This window comes from Hippopotamus amphibius, chromosome 2 (assembly GCF_030028045.1).
Source record: "Hippopotamus amphibius kiboko isolate mHipAmp2 chromosome 2, mHipAmp2.hap2, whole genome shotgun sequence".
NCBI lineage: Eukaryota > Metazoa > Chordata > Mammalia > Artiodactyla > Hippopotamidae > Hippopotamus > Hippopotamus amphibius.
The window spans coordinates 6,451,931-6,474,794 of NC_080187.1; the positions used below are offsets into that span (position 1 = coordinate 6,451,931).

Here is a 22,864-nt window from a genome sequence, read left to right on the forward strand (position 1 = left end):
GAAAGCCACCCGGGCAGGACGTGGGGCTTCTGCAACTTCACAGCTTCACACGCGCCTCCCTGAATGTCCTAGTTTTGGTACAAACACTGAAGGGGGACAAAGAGCCGAAGAGCCGCCCCCGGAGCAGCACTCCGCACCTCACGCAACCTGGCAGAGGCCCTCCACGCAGTGCAGAAAGGCGCCGGGCCGTTTAAACTCAAACCCCAAGGCTGCGGCCCCCTGGAGCCGCCCAGGCGGGAAGAGTGTGGCCCCCCAAGGCCGAGGCCTGACCTTCCTGCCTCTGCCCGCTCCTGCCCTGTCTGACCAGCTCCTTCTCGCCCCCACTGCTGAGATGCCCTTCCAAGGCACCAGACGTACACCTCTGTCACAGCACTGTCTACGCGTTGACACTCTGTTCCCGCAGGAGGCTGGGGGCTTCGGCACAAGCAGCTCACACCAGCACGAGCCGTCCTGGAGCCCGGGCCAGGCTGGCCTCTCCGGCCGCCAAGTCCCATGCTGTTTCCAGTAGAAGCTGTCCTCCCCCAAGGCCTGCCCAGGGAAGCACTTTTGTGAACCAAGGTGGCCACTGCTGACCCCAAGAGGGCACTGGCCCCAAGGCTCAGCAGCTCCTGTGCCGGCCTGAGGCAAGGAAGAACAGTGCTAAGCCAACAGAGGTGCTCCCTGGGGGACGGGGCCAGGGGAGCATGGAGGGTAGAGAAGACGGTGGAGAAGAGAGGTGCCCAGAGGAGGGGGCTCCAGCGGAGCCAGGGGTGGGCGGGGGGAGCAGACAGACCCAGCTGCCTCCCACCTTCCTTCTACACCTACATGGTGACCACTCTTTTCTTTGTAGAGCACTGAGTCTCTGTTTGCAACCAGCAGGGCCTAACGAATACAGCAAAGATGAGAAAGGAGGCTTCGGGCCCCCACTGCTCCCTCTGCCACACGGGGCTGCCTGTCGACTGCCACCTGGGCCTAAGCGGTCCACGGATGCTTCTGTTTCTGTAAGCAAACTAAATCCAAAGGCTAACCGTTTCTGGACTTGAAGTGTAGAGAGGCTTGTGGAGAGACAACCGTATTAGGTCCCAACCCCTCATTCTGCATTTATTGGTTGCCCACTTGCAGGAATGCGGGAAGTAGTAAAACGTTAACGGCAACCCTGAAGGTGGCATTCTGGAAGGGGAACTCCAGAAAGACAGCTTCTGGGCCCTGGAACCCACACCAAATCTCTTTCTACTCCCACTTCTTGAGACGACAGAAATGATTCAGATCACCGAGGACACACAGAGCCCAGCGGTGGCTACAAGTCTGACAAGTGACATTACATCCAATACTTCTTACCTTGCTGATGCTTTTAGGATAAATTCTGTCACCAAAATCGGTTAGCTTCTCTGAGCTTAAGCCCAGAGAGAGATATCAGGAGAAACAGGAGAAAACGATGGAAAGTCAGTGTTTTAGAAGGTCATGAGCACTCCGTCATGAGCACTGGAGGGTGTTTCCTCAAGGAGGGAGCTAGGTCTGATCCCCAACCAGGACAAGTCAGTGTCACTTCTGACGGTGCCTCATTCCCCAAGCCCAGAGGGCACAGCCGCCCGGACCACGTGCAAGCCTCACCTGGGCTGCAGGTGAGGAGGATGCGCTCTACCCTGGGCCAGACTTACTTCCCAACGCAGCGCCCTCCTGCGCTTCAGCTTCAGACAAAGGAGGTAAAAAGAGGTGAATGAGAAACTACCCAGAACCCCAGTCAACAAGGTCAGTGCATGGCCCAGGTCGGAGGTCTGGTGCAGAGGACGTATCAGGAAGGGTGTGGACTCGTCCTGGGTGTGCGAGGCATAAACATGATTACTTTGCACAAAGAGGTGCTTCATGTCCTGGGGGATGGGGGGCATCAGACCTAGCTCCCTCCTTGAGGAAATACCCTCCAGTGTGTATGACAGAGCGCTCATGACCTTCTAGAAAACACAGGCAAGGGCGCTGCTGTCCTCTGGTTTGGGTTATTTTTGGAGGATTTAAGAAGGGCCCTCCAGGAACTGCCCTTCCGAGCAGGGGAGGGAGATGGTGGCCTGGGCTTGGTGGCCCCAGAAGCTGCTGAGCCTTGACCCTCACCTGCAGCTGAGTGTGGACGGCAGGCTGGAGGCTGGAGCCTCCCTCTCAGGCCTCTTCTGCTGTCACATCTTATAAATTCATAGAACGTTCCCAACAGTTGAGTTCTTAGCTAAAGAGAAACCCCAGAACAATTTCCTGGCTGACTTAAAGGCACCTGGCCTCAACCGGCTCCTCAACTTGTCTTTCACAGGCTCATCTGGGCTGGTGCTCCGGGGCACACCACCGCCCCTTGTGAGCAAACCTTGTTTGTTCGCAACGGCTGCCTCTCTAGCTGGTACCTGCACAGCCCTCCCGCCACGGAAGAGACCAAGAGACCGCAGCTCACTTCACCGTTCCGGCAGGGCTCACACTCAGCCCGCGGCGGAGGACATGGCTCAGTCAGAGGGCTCTTCCCCTGTAACAGGGTCATCCTTGGCTCAACTGCCCCCCCCCCCCCCCAATCTTGCCAGAATGAGAAAACACACTCTCCCTTGTCTCCACTGGACTGCTGGGCTGTCTTCTCCTTTCCTTTTTCTCCCCTGATTTTAACACACACACGCCCTCTGGCTAAAATGGTCACCACTACAACCTAATAAAAACCAAACCAAAATTTTTAAAAATTTTGCCAGCGAGACAAAAATACCTTCATAATGCATCTGTGCTTCTAGATGCAATGGCTGATGGAAAGGGTGTGGGGAACAGGAATGCCTACCTTGCTGGGGAGAACATCAACTGATCACACTTCAGTCAAGCGCAAGTTGCTAGGATCCAGCCATTCAGCTTCTCGCTGTGACCCCAGAGCAACCCTGCCTTACATGGTTATGGGACAGTGAGCTAGAGGGCCCCCGAGAGAGCAAAGGAAAAATACACCACGTCTCAGGTTACTTCCCGACGCCGTGCACAAGATGGGCTTTTTATCTTTTATTTTTATTACAAGTAGCGTATTTTACTTGTTTGCAACTAAGCTTGTTCATTATAACTATATAATGAAAATGTAGAAAGAATTATGTTGCAGTTTTTGGTTAGATTGAAGTCAAAGGCATTCACCAATTAGGAATCTTCGGATGTGAATATTCCAGAAATGTCTCTAAGCCATCCGATCAGGACAACCGTCTCTGAGTATGACCTTACTTTGGAAGGTACTTGCATACATTTGAATTAAACTCAGAGTTTTTCAAAATAAACCTTAACTTGAAAAACTATTCTATATTCAAACGAAAACAATTTTAAAAGAACTTTCCTTTCCAGAAATAATAAAGGAAACAAGGCATTTCGTAAAATGTGGTCCTGAACAAGTCACACTAAAAACTATATGTATAGTTAACTCCAGATGGACTCTTATTTGTGCCTCTTCAACCAACAGTCACTTGCTCAGATTCTGCTGCTCCTAGAAAAGGCACATCTGATGGTTCTCCTGCTTCCCCCTCCACTATCTATAAAAAGGGGCTTCTTCCTCTGCACAGGGAGCTGTTGTTGGGGCTCTGCTTCCGTTTACTGTTCCCACACAGGAGCTGAGCACATCCCACGCTGCCTGACCTGCCCGCCAGCCCAGGGGAGCTCAGACTCTGAACTGGGGAAAGTGGAAAGGCTGCCTGTGCTGGAGGCAGCACACTGGAAAGAGTGGACAGGAAGAGGGAAACTCAGCCGGCAGGCTAATCATCAAACACATCTACTGACCTGGCCCATCAGAGTTCATCAGTTAACAAGCAAATATTCTTAATCACTATTCACTTCTCTAGAAAATGACTGCTCTTTCCCAGAAAACAGGACCCTAGAGTCACTTACCCAGTGACTCAGAAAAGCCCATTTTAATGCTCAGATATAGGTCAAGTCATTGTGCTAGCTGTGAAAAGCTACTTAGTTATCCGATGACAAAGGACGTGCGAGGATAACTAGCAGACTTACAGATGACTCGGACGATTACACTTGCAGACAGGAGCTCCCAGTGGCAGGCCCAACAGGAAGTAGGGTGCCCATCCTCAGCAGTTTCGAACAGGCCAAGTATATCCCTGAGTTCTTGCCACTAAGTTATTGGAAGCAGGCTCCAATGGTGCTTAATAGGATGGCAAGTTCGACTTCCCCAGAAAAGACTAAGCGATGCTTGGCCGACACTGTACCTCACACTGAATACCAGAGCCTGGGGCCTGAGTGTCCATTTCCTTCTGCTAAAAATAGAGGGACCACCTCTGGAGCAACAAACTGTGGACAGCAGCTGCTCCAGTTCACACCACGCTGCTCTTAGGTAAGGGGTGAGGGAGAGGAAGGAAGAAAGGAGACTCTTACACAGATTCCATTTCCAAGTCATCTTCTTCCTGAGAAAGCTGTAGGTAGGGGTTATCTGAAGCTGGGCGGAACTTATACCCCGTTAGAACAAAGAACACCAGCGTGGCCATTTCATCCAGGAGCTGCAAATTTTAAAACCACCCCCAAATAAAGGATACTATTAGAATATTGTTCTTCAGAAAGCAGTAGAACTAAATAAACTGACCCCCTCTTCACTAATAACCCACCTCTCGCTGAACAGTCACTCAAATGCCAGAGCTGACCACTAGGGAGCGTTTTCCTTAGAGGATTTGCTAAAGCCTTAGCTAGCAGCATTCTGCCCACAGATGACACTTGAGACCCCTTGCTGTAAGTGTCTTCACTGGCATCTTTTAAGAGCTCATTACATACATACATTTTCCTACAGTGTCTTGAGAGCTACCAGAAAAAAGTCCCCACATCATTTCGTGGCTACTTTAGTAGTTAAACTAGTTCTAGTGTACTGCAAAGATACTTTTATTACTGAAATAATAAGAATGGGCAAGAAGAAGGGAGGTCTGGATTCTAAGCTAGTCTAAGCCCTATAACTCAAGGATAGGGCCCTGTTTCATCTAGATTTTAATTATACAGGGCAAATCTTTCTCTGCCTGAGGCTTTCCTCTTCAAAGACTTTCAAAATTGAAAACTAAAATCAATAATGCAATTGCTTCCAGATTTCTCATGTAATCCTCCAGCTTTCCTGGACAAACATATCTTAATTGTAGATCAGAAGAGACAGAAGGTCTTAGTGGCCACTGCCAAATAAACTGGTAACAACCTTAAGCTACACCTAAGACTTCATCCTCAGACACAAATTCTCTGGAAGGGTCCCCTGTGAGCAGCATACCTGGTAGAGCCACTTCCACTGGAACGGAACAGCAAGTTTGAGGAGAAATGCAATAATCCTGGTGAAGTATATATAACATACAATCTGTGTGAAGAGCAAAGAAACAAGAGATAAAATCAGCATAGAAATTATAGCACTACTTTCTCCCAATGATCTGCTTCCACAAATTAACTACAAAAGAAAAAACAGTTGCCTGAAGAAAATCATTTGACACTTACAGTGCTAATTAATAAACATGGTAAAGAGACAGACGCTCTGCTAGTTCCCCTCAAAAGGATTTCTCCTCTTTCTCTAGGTGACCAAGATGCTGAGTGATAACAGTCACACCCATGGGGAGGACACTGTGCCTACGGCTGCTCGTAACTCCTGAGTGACCCCTTCCTCGACTAATCCTCATACACAACCCACCGATTTCAAGCCCCAAAGGGTAACAGTTTTTTATTCCCAGGCTTTGAGAACTGTTTTCTAGCAGTAACAGCAAAATAAAGCCACACAGGAAAAATCGGACTTTCACTCTCTTCAGCAGATGCTATAAATGTTCAAGGTCCAGGCTCAGAGGAAGTACCCATGATCCTAAGCGCTCTAGTAAGGGAGGAGGTGACCAGGATTCAACACACTGACCCCTCGAGAGTGGACAGCTCACTGGGACCGTGCCCAGGGTGGACAGGTTTGCAGGGAAAGGACTGTGCAAAGTGACAGTCAATGCCAAAACCACAGATGAAGGTGACTCAAAAGCTTTCGTTTAGGGGTTGGGAAGCAAATGCTAGAAGACCCATACCTTATATATTCCAGGAAATTATGATCCTAATAATTTATAGCAAGTCCTGCCTTCGGTGCTATGCTTACCATTCCAGTCCTGTTTTTAGATATGATCCCATTTTTGTAATTATTTTTAAAAAAGTAAGTCAAAGGAACAGCTATGCATGGCATATGCCTAGAAAAGAATTTAGAGAAATAATGACTGAACTGTTAATCCTAATACCTGGGAGAGGAGGAAGAAGAGGGGAAGGGGTAGGAGGTCAGGGTCAAAAGGGCTTTTGATGTGTTCCTATAATCCTGCATTTTAAACATAGCAAGCATGTATTACTTTTCCGAGTATTTAAAGCCAAATTTAAAACTGAAATTTAAAAAGAAGTAACTAAGCTATTTAATTTCCCACATCTACAGCCAGCATTTGGTTTTGTGAGAGAAGCCCGCACACAGCTCCAGGCAGCAGCTTCCTGTGCTTTCACCAATCCTTTGGAGGTTCATTAGCTCTACTGCTTGAATTGACCTTATATACAGATTTAGGAATTTTCTACTCACCAAGACGTAGTAATGTCTGAAAAGTTTCAGCTTTGCTAAGTTAATAGCAGCTGGGGAGAAGAAAAGAACAAAATGAGAGGCTAATTCTTTTCTCATTTTTAAAGCCCGTGGCATTCAGGTACCCTCTCAGTCAAGAGGCCAAGTCTAATGCAGATGAGTACCACCCAGGGGGACATCTGTCTTTCTGGAAATGCAGCTTGGCAGGGTCTCCCCCAATCACCAGGAAGAATGTGGGAGCTGTGGGGGCAACAGGCTGGGGCTCCCAGCTCCAGCAAACCAGACACCTCCCCGCTCCAGGTTCAGAAGCTTTAAACAGCCATGCTGAGAGTACAGTGACACAGAAATCGGCAGACGCTACAAGTCAGGACTCTTCCACCTCCAGAAAGTCATCATTAAACATTTCAGCTCTGCCACCGTGGCTACAGAACTGCACCCCACCACCCCCGGCAACAGGACCGATCTCAGGTGGGCCCCTGAGCCCCATCCAGGGGAGCATCTGGCTAACCGAGGGTGTGAATTCAATGAGCCCATGGGTGCGTCTTGCAAATTTCACTTGTGTCTGGTAACAAAGCCCTTTAAATACGACCTCCCCAGCTTTGTCCTACTTTCAAGATTGCTCAAGGTCAGGAAGCCAGGACAGCTAACTTCCTGCCACCGCCAATGGCCATGAAATATTGATGACCACAGAGGGTAGCCTGCCTCCCTCCCTGAGGAGCAATCCTTTCATTCATCATAAACCTTCCTGCAGGAGGCAAATTAACTTTGCTTAATAGCATTTAATTACTGGCCCTCTTTAGGAGTGGAACTGCGGGTGGTGCAGGAATGACTTCCCTCTGTCTCCCTCCTCTGGCTCATGATCTGGGGGGGGGGGGGGGGGGCGGTGTAGAGGCAGCCAAGCTTAAGATTCCTGGAATCCTGAATTAATCTTCAAGGTGATTATCAACTAACAGTATCTGCAAGAACCTGCTCCGAGAAACCCACTGCGTCGACGACGAAGGAAGGCTCAGAAAATCTGAGAAATTCTAACCCCCCAAACTGAGAGACTCTAACACCCACATGTAAAGCTGCGAGGGACTCGTGCCCTCAAGCAACAGCTGAAGAAGCTAAATTAAGCAGGCAAAGCAACAAAAGCTTTCTAATCCAGCAACCCCTCTGGTGGTCTTGCTAGTTTTTAAATTAAATCTCTCTGGTTCTCGGTCCTTTTTCACCTACTCTGACCCTGGGCCAGGCCCTGGGATGCAGCAGTGACCACAGCGCTGCCCCAGGGGCGGCTGCTGTCCCTCAGGGGAGGACAGGCGCTGGGCCACTGGCCACCCACTCACAATGCTACGCGCTCGGAGTCCCGGCCGGTGCGGGTGCGGGGTCAGGCACTGCTCCCAGCCTGGGGGACAGGAGAGGTGTCACTGAGGACAAGATATTAAAACTGAGAAGCATCGGATAACTACATCACCAGATTTAAAACTTTACACGTCTGTATGAACCAGTGTCCCTCCTTGTGTGAGCGTCTCTGTTCACGCTGGCAGCGGTCAACAACATCGCCAGCTCCTCCTGCACTCCGCCCCACAAAAACCAGGCGGCCTATGAGAACTGGGGCCCTTCCAAACAAGCAAGTCGTTCTTGAATTTGGACGTTCAATCCTCTTGTTAATAACTGTCGAAGAACAGTACCAACAATCAGACCACTTAAACAATAAAAATGCTTTAAAAGTCACTTCTGAATTTTGCTTGCTGAAATAAATCCTAGCAAATGAAACTCCTGCCTTTGCTTCAAAAAGAACCATTAGCCCAACAGAGAGAAGCGGCACGTTTCTATTCCTGGATTTCAAGGTGCTGCGCTGGGATGTGTGTGGTTGCCATAGCCACGCCCAATAAAGGGCTCCCAACACAGGCCGAGGAGACAGGGAGGAAGGACAGGATTCCCAAAGGAGATGGTGTCCGAGCAGAGGCCTGACCAGGGCTCAGGAGGGAGCGAGAGTGGAGACCCCGAGTGGAGAGAACCCTTGGGAAGAGCGGGTTCGGAGGTTTGGAGGTGCTAGCATCACATCTCGTCTCGGCAAAGAGAAAGGAGCTCAGTGTGGCTGGACTGCGGGGAGGCTAGGGACCTGGCCAGGTTGAGGACAGAGCCCAACGCTGAGTCAGATGCACACCACGAGCTGCCCTCCTCGTCGCTGCCGAGGCCCCAGGGAGCCTCCAAAGGGTCTCAAGCAGGGCAAAGCCTGAATCACATCTACATTTTAGAACAATCTCTCCGGAGAAAGGATGGAAGGATCAAGAATAAGAGCCCAGGGAATTCCCTGGCGGTCCAGGGGATAGGACTCGGCGCTTTCACTGCGGGGGCCCGGGCCCAATCCCTGGTCGGGGAACTAAGATCCCACAGCCATGCAGTGAGGCCACCAGAAACTTTAAAAAAAAAAAAGAGAGAGAGAGAGAGAATGAGAGCCCAATTGAGGTCAAAACCCTTGAATCTGTGGTGCTCCTCTAAGAAGTGGCGAGGTATCTGTGCGTCAGTGTGGAGCAGTGGTGGGCCAGGGAACAAGGTGGATCCTGTCTTAGTGGAGGTGGTGGTGGGGGGAGGGGATGAAGCTCAAGGATACCAGAGAGAATTTTTCAGGTGCAGTCTGACCCCCACCCCCACCCCCATGACAGGAAAGGAAATCAGGGGGCAGAGGGAGAGCTGACTGAGAGGAAGCAGAGGGGCCAGGGCACTGCAGGTCTCCACGGGGCCAGAGGAAGGGGGCAGAGGGCACTGCCTGCCCCACCACCCTGTGATCTGCACCACCATGGCTGCCTGTCAGACACTCGTGGCAGGCCAGGAAGTGCTCAAAAAATGAGCCTGCACACCCATGTCCAGTCACCACGAGGAAACGTCAGCATGGGCACTGATGCCATGCCATCCCAGGACATGGGCTAGGATGGATAAACGGACCTTGGGAACAACCAGCGTTGACTCTAAGAAACGCAGCCACGATACGCAGAGCTCAGGGTTGACCCCGAAACCGACCACTCATGACAGACATCACTTCCAGTCACAAGTAAGATATCTGTTTGTGAGACGGCTGCTCGTGGGATCAGGCTCCTGGGTCCCACACGGGTGTTCTAGTCACAGCCAACACTGAAGGCAGGAAGCAAGCCCACTTATTGTTGTGAGTAACAGCGCAGGCCCTGCACATCTGAACGTCTAAGTCCAACTGTGCTGCTTACTGGCTGTGTGACCCCAGATAACTCGCCTAACTTCTCTGAGCCTCAGTTCCTTCATCCGTAAAACAAGAATACCACCACCTACCGTGAGGGTTGCTGGGGGCACTGATGAGACAGTACATGGAAGACAAACAGCACACGGTAAGCACTGAGGGAATGCCTGATGTTACAGCGTTAAGACTGTATCAGGATTATAGTTGATCCTTATACAACACGGATTGGAACTGCTCAGGTCAACTCTCATGCAGATTTTTTCCCAATGGTAAATACTATGGTACTTCGGGGCCCATGATTTGTGGAATGCAGACACAGAAGTGCCGTGACGGAGGGCAGTGGTATAACTACATAAGTTATACAGTATATGTAAGCACAGCTATGTAAGTTATACTTAGATTTTCGACCACACAGAGGGTCGGCGCCCCCAACCCCGAGGTGTTCAAGGGTCAACTGTACATAGTTTTAGGCCAGTATCAAATGCGCTGCAGCAGCTGTCACATCTGGCAGGAGTCCAGGCTCTAGTAAGTAAAGCGAGGACAAGCAGTGGCCCCGGGCTCTCCTGGAAGCAGGGCTGCCGTATGCACACGCTGAGTCAGCCTGCTGAGCGGGGGGAGGAACCAGCTCCGAGGGGCAACCTCACAGTGTGGTGCGATGGGCAGTGATGCGGCAGGTCACAGCATGGAATCCCAAGCCTCCTTTTGCTTTTCTTCCAAAAAAGCTTTCCCTGCAGTGAAGAACGCTGACAGCCTGTGGCTCACTGGACCACGGCAGGGCTGGGCTCCCACGGGAGTGAAGGCTGGCTATTTCTGACCCCACCACGAGGAACAGCAAATATGGTAAAAGAATGAGTGTGGGGAGAGGAAAAATACCTCGGACAGGAGCCAGGAGACCTGGATTCCGGCCCCTGCACCATCGTAACTCAGTGTGCACGAGCCTGGCCTGAACTTCCTTCTCTGGGCATCGGTCTCCTTTACAGGAGAACGCCCCTATGGTGGGTTAGACTTTCTTCATGGCAACGGCTCTTAGCTGGAGTGAGCCCCAGGATCCTCTGGAGAGCTCTACTTAAGGAGAGATGCCCAGCCTGTCCCTGATTCTTCTGGGATGTTGAAAAGCCTCCCAGGGAACAGGGAAGGACTGGGATTGGGGGCAGGGAGGGCAGCAGGTCCACCTGCTTTAGGAGCTCCTACAAGGCTGACCTCTCTTGCATTCCTCTTCCTCCCACTCACTCTCAGGAAAACGGCCACGACTGGATTTTGGCAAGTGCTTTTTACCGATGAGAACAGAACAAGTGCCCGTGAGGCAGGAAGAGCCCAGAACTGTCATGTGCTTAACAAATCAGTTCTCTGACACAGTAGCAAAAGAGCAAATGCACCCCATTTAGAGGAAATGCCACACCTTCCCTAGACTTTCCTCTTTACACCAATGGGTAACTTAGCAGGCTGACAAGAAGACAGATTGTCCCCTTCCTCCCCAGGGGTCTTCCCTGATGGTCTTGGAACCATGATAGTGCTGGTGGTCACATCTACTGAGCAGTAACCATGTACCGGGCACCCTTCATGTAATTCCCACGACAGCCTCCATGAAGTACCACTGCCTCCTAGGTGCAGGACTCAGGCCTGAAGAAGTTTAGTAAATTACCAAGGTCACACGGCTTGTAAGTGGGGAGGCTGGTGCTCAAACTCAAGTCCTTCCAAGGACCAAGCTTTTAATGCCTACACTTGGTGCTAATAGAAAAGCAGTTCACAGCTTTGTAATCGATTCACTGGCAGCTCAGGGACGTGACGGTGGCTCAGAATGCTGGGTGCTGCCCAGGGGCCGCCAGCAATCTACCTTGAGGGGTTAATACTGGCTATCCATGCAACATGCAGCGGCAAAGGACCACAACGGCTACTTAAAGGGTGAACAGTTTCCAAAACAATCCTTCCCCGGGTGCAAGAAAAGCCTCGGTGATTAAAAACACCCGCACCTACACATCATCTTTTCCTCCTGCTTCCTCCCTGCCACGCTTCAGAGGGAATTTTGAGTTAAGCACAAAAAATAAAGAAATGAGTGTGATGGCAAAGCCTGGACAGCAGGAGACTCACTCTGACTCACTCTCAACAGTACCATCTCCACAATCCGCTTCAGCTCCGGGCTCAGGCCCACTCTGTACGGGGGACAGGGCCGCTTCCCCTGTTCATGGTCAAGCACAGACCTGAAAGCCAGGCCACACGCTGACCTGGGACCACACTGTTTTGAAAGGGTCCTTTCTGGGTAGTGATCAGCTCATGGGGTGCCCTCTGGTCTCCATTAAGAAGAGATTCCACTAACCGATCTCACAGAAAAGGTATCAGGAGCAAGTATGGGGAAAGGTCTGCTAAGACAAGAACTACTTAGAGAATGAAATTCTTTGACCTTCTAACTGTTGAGGGTTGTGTGAAAAGTGGTTCAAAATAAATTTCCAATATACACTTCAAACAATGACCCAGGAGTGGTCAAAAGTCATTGAACTGAAGAGTTAAGGGCTGTGCATCTTACTGTAAGCAAAATTTTATCCTAAATGACTAATAAAAAGAAAGAAACAATGGCCCAAGAGAGCGGCTGACAACCATCCCACACAGGAAGGTAACTCTCCACAGGGCTTCTCACTGTCTCGTCAAGCGAACGTCTGCCCTCCGCTTCCCTTCTATCCTGGAACCACACCGAAGGCCCTGCTAGAGGGCTGATCTCAGACTCTGCTCCTGTCAGCCCCTCCCGTCACATCCCGTCTCTGGCAGCCCACAATGAGCTGAGCTGAGCTGAGCGGAGCGGTGTGTCTGGGACCACCCCACCCTCCCCGGGGGCTGCCCCCCGCACATATTCAGTCCATAGCAGCGAGGAAGACAGTCAGGCATTCCACTGCTTGAAGACACAGCCTGGTCAACAGCGGACAGCACCTTCTCAACAAGAGAACCGGACCTCCCTGAGTACTGCAGTGATGGAGAAGAGCTGGTTTCAGCTGTCTGTCTTGAAGCTCTTGAGTCAAATGCGTGCTGACACCCCTAGACAGAGAACCATGCCCGGAACCAGGGGGGCGGGGGAAGCCTGCCAACCCGGACCACAGACCAGGCCTACCAGGTGGCCAAGGAAGGGACCCCTCAGGCAGTTAGGTTCCCAATGTTTTCAAGGCCTAATAAAAAACTGGCCATGTGTCCATGACGAGGCTGGTTCTTAGCCTGGGGATATGAGAGGTCTCTTTGCTTTTCGTTGTAGATTATACAAACTCAAGAGTGGCAGCACTGGTTAATTGATTATTTCCAACTGTTGATCAGAAGCCGTGATTAGGTTGATGACATTGAAGGAATTTTGGGTGACTGGCAGAGGGAAAGTAATGAGAAGATTTTGGTATTTAAAGAAATAAAAAATCATTGTATTAAACCAGTCTCATAAAATACACTTTTTTCCTCTCATTCTCTCTTCATGACAGTCTATTTAGCTATGGTCTTCACCCTTCCTAGCGTCACAGACTTGTTTGAAAATTTGCTGAAGGTCATGCACCCCCTGCCTGTGCCCGCAGTGCCTGGTGCCACACGCCAGGGTGAGGTGCTCACAGATGCTACGGGAAGAACATGAGAATCAGAAGGGCGCCACACACTTCAGTGAGGTGGCCCTGAGCATAGGAAGGAATTCTTTGGAGGGCTTGACATGTGCCCCCTTGCCTCATGCCATAAGAGAGGCAGGAGTTTTATGAGTACTTCCACCACACTGCCTGGAGAGAAGGTGTTCTGCCTGCCAGCACTCTGCCCTCCTGGAGAGGAGGACTGCTGCAGTGCTCCCGGGTGTGCTTCAGACTGCTGGCAGAGGAGCAGACTGACAAGTGTTGCTCTAGCTGTACGTGGACAAAAGGAACGACGAACATTTTCTTTTTTTCTTTTTTGGCTGCGTTGGGTCTTCATTGCTGCACCGGTGAGCAGGGGCTACTCTTTGTTGCGGTGCACAGGCTTCTCAATGCAGTGGCTTCTCTTGTTGCGGAGCACGGGCTCGAGGTCCGCAGGCTTCAGCAGTTGCAGAATGAGGGCTCAGTAGTTGTGGCACACAGCCTTAGTTGCTCTGAGGCAGGTGGGATCTTCCCAGACCAGGGATCCAACCCACATCCTCTGCATTGGCAGGCGGATTCTTAACCACTACGCCACAGGGAATCTCATTTCTTCTGCCTCTTCTCTCCTGTCATCAGGAAACACTGCTCTAGTGGGAGAGCCCAACAGACTACCCCCCACAGCAGGGCAGACACAAGCAGATGGCAATTCTGGAGGAAATCAGCCTCGCCCAGGCCACACCCAGTCCTAGAGCACTGCCCCCCACCCCCATCCCACCCCGAGGAGGTCGGCTGTTAACCCAGAGTCTCCAAGTTTAACCTAATCATAGTCCTCAGTGCCTGCAACATCAGTGCATCCGGGGCTACCTTAGTTTCCACCTGGAGAGTGAAAACAAAGGCTGGCCAAACCTAGAATTATAACCGGGAACTGAGTCAAGGAGTCAGGGAAGCAGTGCTTATCCACATGGGCCAGGCGGAAGTGCACAACCCAAGCCCCACTGGTAAACGGAGGGCGTCCCTATGAAAAGTCATCTTGTTAAAGAAAAGCACCAATTCCCATTAGAGTAACAGGTCAGGTCCAATATCAGAGCAGATGAAGACACAAAAGCTACTGTTCCAATCAAACAACAAAGAACACAGTTCTGGACACAAACCTGGAGTTCAGCAAACACTTAAAAGCAGTGATTTCTTACATCTATGTGAGCTTTATAGTTTTCAAAGTGCTCAGTATAGAGTGAAGCCAGTCAACACCACTACACTACAGGTACGGTTTTTAAAGCGGCATCTCTTAAATGTCTACAACAGCCAGGAGCCGGCAAACTTTTTCTGTACAGGCCTGGAAAGCAAGCGTTTTAGGCCTGTGAGCTGGGTGATTTCTGCCACAGCCCCTTAACTTTGCCACCTCAGTGCAAAAGCAGCCACAGACCACAGACATAGATGCAGGCACGGCTGTGTTCCAATAAAACTTCATCTACAAAAACAGGCGGAGGGTATTTCTCTTCCTTTCTCATCAGTGGATTTTTCATTACGCCTGTTTACATGGACACACCCTAATAAAACAAGTTTTTTTTCCCCCTGTGAGTTGCCCAGAATGAACAGATGTCTTAAATAGTCACAAGAACATGGCCAAGTAAGTCTGAAACGGGCTCAACAGGCACAGGAGAAGAGAACCAGGCAGGCTTTCACTCCCATTCACGGTCATCGTGACCACCAGAGACTCAATTCTTGTCCCTAACACACGGTTCTCAATTTTCGTCTCAGGACTGCTTCACACCTTAAAAAATTACTGAGGATCACAAAGAGGTTTTGTTAATGTGAGTAGAGTTTACCAACATTTACCATATTAGAAATTGAAACAAATTTCAAAAATATTTAATAATTCATTTAAAAGTAACAAAAATAAACCCATTATGTGTTACTATAAACAATGTTTTCCTTACTAAAAAAAATCTTTCAAAAAAATTTCATGAGAAGAGTGGAACTGTTTTCCATTTTTGTAAATCCCTTTAATGTCTGGCTTAACAGAACCCAACTGGATTCTCCTACTTGCTACCCCCTTCAATCTGGAGTGAGGGAGTGTTTTGGTTGAAGTCTATAAAGAAAATAGCGCCCGATCTGATGTCAGCCTTCTCAGAGAACTGTGAACAGTCGTCTTTGATTCTGCATTAAAGCTTGAAAAGTGGTAGCTTCTTAAAGATAAGTGAGATGGGGAATCTGAAACTGCAGCAATGAACTTTCACGCTCTGTCACAGTAAAATCCGCTGGTCCATCTTACGCTTTGAATGGGTCTTTTATCCATGCGTGACTGTGTAACATGCATTGATTAGGTAGAAGATATTGTTTCACTAAGTTAAGCAGATCTCTGAAATGTTGAAACTTTTATCATAAAATATTTTAAAGTCACATTTGTTAATATCACCCCTGCTCACATCAGATGTCTGTTAAGAACTGGGAAGCTGTCAAGCTTATAGCGGTAGACTATAAATTTTCCTAAATTAAAATCTATGCTTTCAAGTGAAAATCAGATCACTGACAACAAATATTTTTAATTGTTGTCCTGAAGTGACACATTCACTTCATTCATTTTCAAGGAAATGTTTATCAGAAGCCCAGGTCTGAGTAACCACAGTTTAACTGTCATCATTCTTCCAAATAAAAAGTGTCCTGCGAGAAAGCAGCTAGTTCTGTTTCTGCTAGTTCTGAGCAGCTAGCAACTCAAACAACTGCACATGTGCTTTTCCTCAAGACGACCACCACATTCTGGTACGAAGCAGAAGTGCTCCCTGGGTACTTCCCATTCCACACAGAATGGTAAAAAACATATATTCACGGGCTGAGACTTAATAACATCAGTAGTTTCCCCTAATTCATCAAGGTCACGCTTAAGTGAAACGAGCCTTTTCCACCCCCTGCAAATAGGTGGCACTGGAGAAGGCAGTGGCACTAAGAGTTTGGCGCCACCGTGATGGATCATGCGGAGGCACCAGCTGTCTTACCCACCACTGCTTATGCCCCATCAGTGCAAATATCAGGAGCACAGAAGGCTGCTAACGTCTCACTATGAACAAAGCTCTGGTCCCGAGGACGCTCTCGAGAACGGCCGCCCTCTCGAGGCCACAGCTGCCTTCAGAACACGGCAGCAGCTGGGGCTGAAGCCATTCCTCCGTAACCTCTGCAACCAGCCAATCACTATCTGTTTAAGTGCTTCTGAAGCACACATGAACGCTAAGATTCCACAGAATACATCCTCTGAAATTTCCTTAGAAACACAAGGAGAGAAAAAAAGATGCTCAGAAGCAGAGATAGTTAATTACGGGCATGGTGTATATCCCCCAAGCCAGTCTTCTGTGGTGATGACACTGGAGAAAGAGAAGGGAACCAGGAAGGCAGGCGCAAGGGCAGAAAAAGCCAGTGGCTCCCGGCAGGCGAAGCACGTCAGCAGCAGAGCTGGGCGAGCCTGTGAAGACTCAACGAAGCCTCCTCTCAGAGGATGCAAGCAGCAGTGACACTAAATGACACAGGACCTGAGAGGAGCTACCACGCGTGACAGAAGGGACAAAGACACAAATTAAGGAGACGTAGGCAGCAGCGCCCTCAATATTTTCCTTCATACTTTCTCAGCTTCAGTCACAAGGAATCTAGAGACAAAGAAGTAAACAAATCCAAACCCCACACTCTTTGAAAGCAATATGCCCCCAAATAGCTGGAATACTCCTCCCACTCATTAGCCTGTGAAATTACCCACTCCTATAAAAACCCACAACCCCGTACCCTGGTGCTGCTTTCGCCTTCTGAGATGGACCACACTCTGTCCGTGGAGTGTGTTTTTCTCTAAATAAATCCACTTCTTGCCTATCAAAAAAAAAATAAATAAATAAATAAAGGAAAGAAAGCAATATGAATCCCAAGTGCAGGGAGAACAACTACCAAACAGCATTTCCCCTACTTTCAATTAGTCACCCTGGACTGCACTTAAACTGATATCCTTAAGCCCAAGTCACTGTCAAGGTCATGTAATGAGTCAGTGGAATAACGAGCCTAAGAATAAGAACCAAAGCGTCAGGCTTCATCCAGCAAAAAGCTTCCAAAGCCGGGAGACTTCATTGCCCACGGCTTCCATTTTGTCAGCTGCCTCGAAGATGGGCTAGATCTCAGGCAGTGTGAACTGTGGGGCAGAGAGGGTCGACCACAACATTCCAGAACCAGCAGGCAGTGGGCCGTGCGCTCACTCGAGCTTTCCCACGCCACCTCACTTCTATCCTGGGGTGGCCCAGCCGGGCAGGCCCTCTCAGCAGTCACACCTGAGGATGGTCTGCCAGCACAGCGTGCTGTCCCTGAGTTCTCTGCAGGGGAGACTTCAACTCTGGGGACATGGCTGCTCTGTCTCTGGAAGTGTCACAAGCATAACCATTTTTCAGAGTTCAGAGTGAAATATGCATTTGTGGATTAGCTCAAAAGCATCCCACAGCCTAAATCAGTCCAACAAAAGAACACGAATCAAGAGGACACCTCTATTCTAACCTACTCTGTCCCCTTCCAAAGGGCTTGTGCTATTGCTGATGAGAAACAGCCCCGGGGTGCCTGCATGACTTCTGGCTTTCATGCTCACTCTCTGCTGAAGAGGTCCCATGCCGCCACCTGGTGGAGGAAACAAGAAACTGCCTTGTGTGACCCAAGCAATGACAAAAGCATTCCTGTTCCACAGTTCCTCTTTACGACAGATGCTGGGGGACAATCGTAACCCCGTCATGGGCCTCACTTGCTGTGTTGTCCACCACAGGCAGGACACTTTACTAAGATCCTCAGCCAATGATCAACATCTCATGGAATAAACGGTCACAGAGACAGTTAATTACCACAGTCACCCCCAAGCCCTCTAAAAGTAAAGTGGAGAAAGAAGAGAGGTGGTGTCAGAGGATCAGAACAATGGACAAGGGGAAAAGGGAGTGGTGAGGAAGGATGAGAGGAATTCACAAGGGGTAAGGGTGAAGCCAAGAAGAAAAGTGCAGATAGGACTTCCCTGGTGGCCTGGTATCCACTTTCCAATGCAGAGGACACGGGTTTGATCCCTGGTCAGGGAACTAAGATCCCACATGCCTTGGGGCAACTAAGCCCATGAGCCACAACTACTGAGCCCTCATGCTGCAACTACTGGAGCCCGAGCACCTAGAGCCTGCACTCCACAACAAGAGAAGCCACCGCACTAAGAAGCGCATGCACTGCAACGAAGAGTGGCCTCGCTTGCCACAACTAGAGAGAGCCCATGCGCAGCAACGAAAATCCAACACAGCCAAAAAAAGAAAAACATAAAATAAAAATAAAAATTATTTAAAAAAGAAAAGTACAGGTAAAACTTATCAACTGGAAAAAATTACCCTTGGGATTTTTAGACATTTTCAAACAGAAAAATGAAGCCAGAACTACTAAAGTATGAAAAAGTTAAAATTCTCATTTCAGCATATTAAAATAATAGAAAGACCTAATAAATAAAACCAACCTTTTATATAACATGAAGAGAAGGGGGGGAAAAAAAAAGACAAGAATATACTCAAACAGTAAGTATTCCCAGAAGGTGGGTATTTATTTTCTACTTTGGATTTCTCTGTTTCTGGCAGACTGCTTTGTCAAGATTCTAATTTGTGGTTTATTTTTTGCAGCTTTCCTTTACCCCCAAAAAGATGGCAGGAGGGGTCTCTGAGATTCCTGGCTCAGAAGAAGGCTAGGTAGCCAGGCTAAAAGCAAAAGAATTCTTCCAGCTTAAACTCATTGAAAAGAATCTATCCCAGAGGGCATGCCAGAGGGAGAAGGGAATCTGGAGCCTTTGAAGGAAGAGAGGAAAAAAAACAAACAAAAAAAGAGCTATTTTCTGGACTAGAAAGAAAGTGAGTTGGCACATTCTGGGGAGCTGGGGGGTAGTACTTGGGAGCCTGGAATCTGAGCACAGACTGGGGCACCCCCACACCAGGTGACCCTCACACACCAGGCTGTTCACAGCAAGGATGCTTCATGGACCCTGACAGCAGGAATCCCGACAGGAACTACCGTGGGCCCCAAACTGGAGACACCCCACCGAGTACTGTGCTCTCAGTAAGAACCCTGGGATCGTGCCTGACACTGGTGCGAAGCCTTGAAGTCACATTAATTCAACTTAAAGAAAATAATGTGATATTAATTGCACAGCAAATGTGAAGGATGATTTGTACCTACTATCTATTTTCCAAAATTTCCAAAATGAATCCATATGATATTTACAATCAGGAAACAGGTCAGGAACAAAATTTTATTTAACAACAACAAACGAATAATCTGCCTTAAAGAACATTACTACCAGCACTGAGTGTGTGATTTTAATGGGTTGAGAAGCAGCTGGGACCTTTGAGGGCATGGCTCCTCGACCCCATGATCTGAAATCCCTGCTTGGCCCACAGCAGCCTGTAGTCGTGGACATTATTCAGATAAGCCCAGAAACACAAAACATTTTCTCTGCGGTTTCTTTTCAGACTTAGGAGGCATGGATGGAAAATCAAGAAGATGCAAAAGGGTTATTATAATGGCATAACCGTTTAAAAACTAGAGCATTTTAGAGGTTCTTTCTGGCATCAGTCTCTTTTAAAATTAATACTGACACATCTATTTTGAAAGCGTGTTAAATCAGCAGGAAGGGATGCTTTACACATAGCCATCCCTGATCCACAATACCTCCTGTTCTCACAGTGAAGTGTTATCTGGTCCTTCCAAGACAACATCTTCTCCTCTTGACTCAGTTCTGAGAAGGTGAAGATCACACTCACGAGTGGGAATGCAATGAATCATCTTGGGAAGCAGAGTCACCGCCAAGCCTTACACAGCTGCTCTCTACCAGTAATGCTCCCAGCTGCCTCACCACCAAACAACCCGGGGCTGCTCTTACAAAGCCCCGAGGGCTCTCCCTTGAGCTGCCCCCACCCCAAACCCTCAGCAGTGCCCAGGCTTTGGGGAAGCCTGACCAGCACGAAGAGAGTACAAAGGAACTTACCTTTTCCATCTGTTGCTGATGCTTCTTGTAAATGTCTGATTGACCTAAAAATAAACAATTGGAGAACAAAAGGTCAGCTAACAAATCTGCATTCCTCTCTGTTCTCAGCGTTAGTAACTGGAGGCCTTGAATTTCTCGATTATAAACTTAAAAGGCTGGACTAGATGATTTTAGAGCACTCTCCCTAGACAACATGATTGCTGATAATCAACCCATCGGCATGTACGCAGCTCAAGCCTGAGGGTTAAAGATGCCCTCTGCTGGCTGAAAAAAGTCTGGCAGAAACCTGGGTGTGAGGGGAAAGATCAAAACATAGTCAGGTAACACTGATCGTTTTCTACCTAATCTCTCAGTCCCACAGCTACGCCCCCATCCCAACACGACTAGGACAATGGAGCCTCAGTGAGTTCACCTGCGACCTGGTGAGAATGGACCCTATAAGATCACAGGCCAACTTCTGAACTCTAGGTCTAGCAGCTGCAAGCACGAGGCTTCATGCAAACTCAGTATTTCATTGACCTGAGATTTCTAACTTTGCTGAAAAAATGCCAGCCTCCAGGGATCTTCTCTGGCTGTGAGGTGCTGGTAACTAATTACCGTCAGTTCGGTTCAGACGGGGGAACACAAACATTCTTAAAGAGGCTGAGACCAGCATTCCAGGCAGAGTTCGAAGGCAGAGAGGGAAGGATTGTCTGGGAGGCAGGGCACAGTACAAGCAGACCCCGCGCAGGGGGAGGAGGGCCGGGGTCTCACGGACCCGGGCTACAGTCCTGGCACAGCTAGCTGCCCACTCTCTGGTCGACTGTGAATAAGTCATTTCTCCTAAAACCTCTGCAGTTTGCCTGCCTGTGAGAACTGAATGACGCAAATGTGAAATTAACCGGCACCAAGCTGAATCTGAATGTCTAAAAACCTTTTTGATACTGTTTCTTAAATTACCTCTCTAGTACCTGAGTTTTTTCATTTTACAGCAATTTTCAGAATATTTACCTCAAAGAACCTTTGCCATTTGGCATCTGCTCCTCAGGGTTGTAAGTAACAAATGGCAGGAAATGGCCTGTTGTAGCTCCACAGCTCATCTGGGGCTCCCCGATCCCCAGGTCCCATCTATGTTATTGAGCTGACGGTGGCAGTGGGAGTGGAGGTTCTGTTCCCTAACAATACGATGCTCTTTCTACCTGAAGACAATGCTGGTCACCCTGGAACAGTGCCTGGGTCACTCTCCCTGGGCAGGATACAGGGAAGTTGTGGAGATTAAGAAGACTCACTCGTGCTCTCTCTCCTATGCTGGGAGCTGCCTGCTGAACGGACACGTGTACATGTGTGATGTATGATGGAGTCAGGGTTAGCAGTGAATCTAAGTGACTGGCTGGAATGAGGATTACACCCCACCAGCACCATGTTCTAAATGATCAGAACAACTGAACAACCTGATCAACCCCAGGAGCCTAAAAATGTTAATTCACTGCATGGGGCACTGCAGGGTGGAACACCTCACTTCTAATAAAAGGTAGGTAAATCTATTTTTTTAACCTTTATTCCAAAAGAATTGATTGCCTGGGACTTCCCTGGTGGTGCAGTGGTTCAGACCCCGCCCTCCCAATGCAGGGGGCCCTGGTCAGGGATAGATCCCACACACATGCCGCAACTAAGAGTTCGCATGCCACACAACTAAGGAGCCCATGTGCTACAACTAAGGAGCCCGCCTGCTGCAACTAAGACCCAGCGTAATCAAATAAATTAATAAGCATTTAAAAAAAAATAATTTTTTTGTGATAAATAAATAAATAAAAGAATTGACTGCTTTCAAGTAGCCAGGGAACTAGATCATCATGAGGGCGAGTGTTTGATTTTTGTTAGCCTTTCTTCCTTTACCTGCTTCCTACTGAAGCGAGAATTTCCTTCAGTTTGTTGATATCTAAGAAGGAGGTTCTTTCTCATCAACCACTGACTTGGCACTAACACATCTTTACACACAAAGCACAACACATACACGCATCTATAGTCTGCCACTTCCAGGAATGAAGCAAACCATTCTGAAGATATCTATAATGTTTATGAGCTGAGACCTATCGCTAGTTTTACGTCAATGTACTTCCTCATTTTCTATCTACCTTGGCAAGAAGAGGCTGTTTATGGGCTTTCTTCAACCCCTTCCCTTTGAATTCACACTGCTATTTCATGTTGCTACCGAGTTCTTATCTCCAGACTCTTCTCTAGTGGCTAAAATGCTAAAAGCCACTGCCAGATGAGCACTATCTCAATCTACTGGGGAACTCGATAGAGACACGAATTCCGAGGTCCTGCCCCTGGAGACCACTTCAGGTCAGTCTAGGACCCAGGAAGCGGTCATTTTTAAACAGATGCCCCGTGTGATTCTGAGCGGTTTGGGAACGGGCGGCTCAGCTGTCGCGCTGCACAGACAAGCCTGCGCGGCTCCCTCCTGGGCTCTCACCACACCACCGGGAAGAGGATGGCTCCACAGCACAGCAGGTCCACCAGGAACAGGGAATCCTTCCACAAGCCATACTCCGTCGTCCCCTCCTCGGTGGACTCTATGATGATGTAGGCCACGTTTGCCAGGACCT

At 48.8% G+C, this 22,864-nt stretch overlaps 1 protein-coding gene across 6 annotated transcripts in view; it reads right to left on the reverse strand.

The window, feature by feature from the left end:
• Window positions 1-22,864, reverse strand: part of GPR107 (G protein-coupled receptor 107) — a 68,077-nt gene that overhangs the window by 8,235 nt on the left and 36,978 nt on the right. The window contains exons 13-18 of one of the 6 annotated variants that reach the window (XM_057720451.1): window positions 22,732-22,862; window positions 20,277-20,320; window positions 17,033-17,113; window positions 6,515-6,564; window positions 5,210-5,293; window positions 4,345-4,466 (exon numbers count right to left, since the gene is read on the reverse strand). In XM_057720451.1, the coding sequence (XP_057576434.1) occupies window positions 4,345-4,466; window positions 5,210-5,293; window positions 6,515-6,564; window positions 17,033-17,113; window positions 20,277-20,320; window positions 22,732-22,862 (512 nt within the window). Of the gene's footprint in view, window positions 1-4,340; window positions 4,467-5,209; window positions 5,294-6,514; window positions 6,565-17,032; window positions 17,114-20,276; window positions 20,321-22,731; window positions 22,863-22,864 lie in introns of those variants that run through there. The other 5 variants (XR_009051212.1, XM_057720452.1, XM_057720453.1 and 2 more) reach the window with 5 other exon arrangements.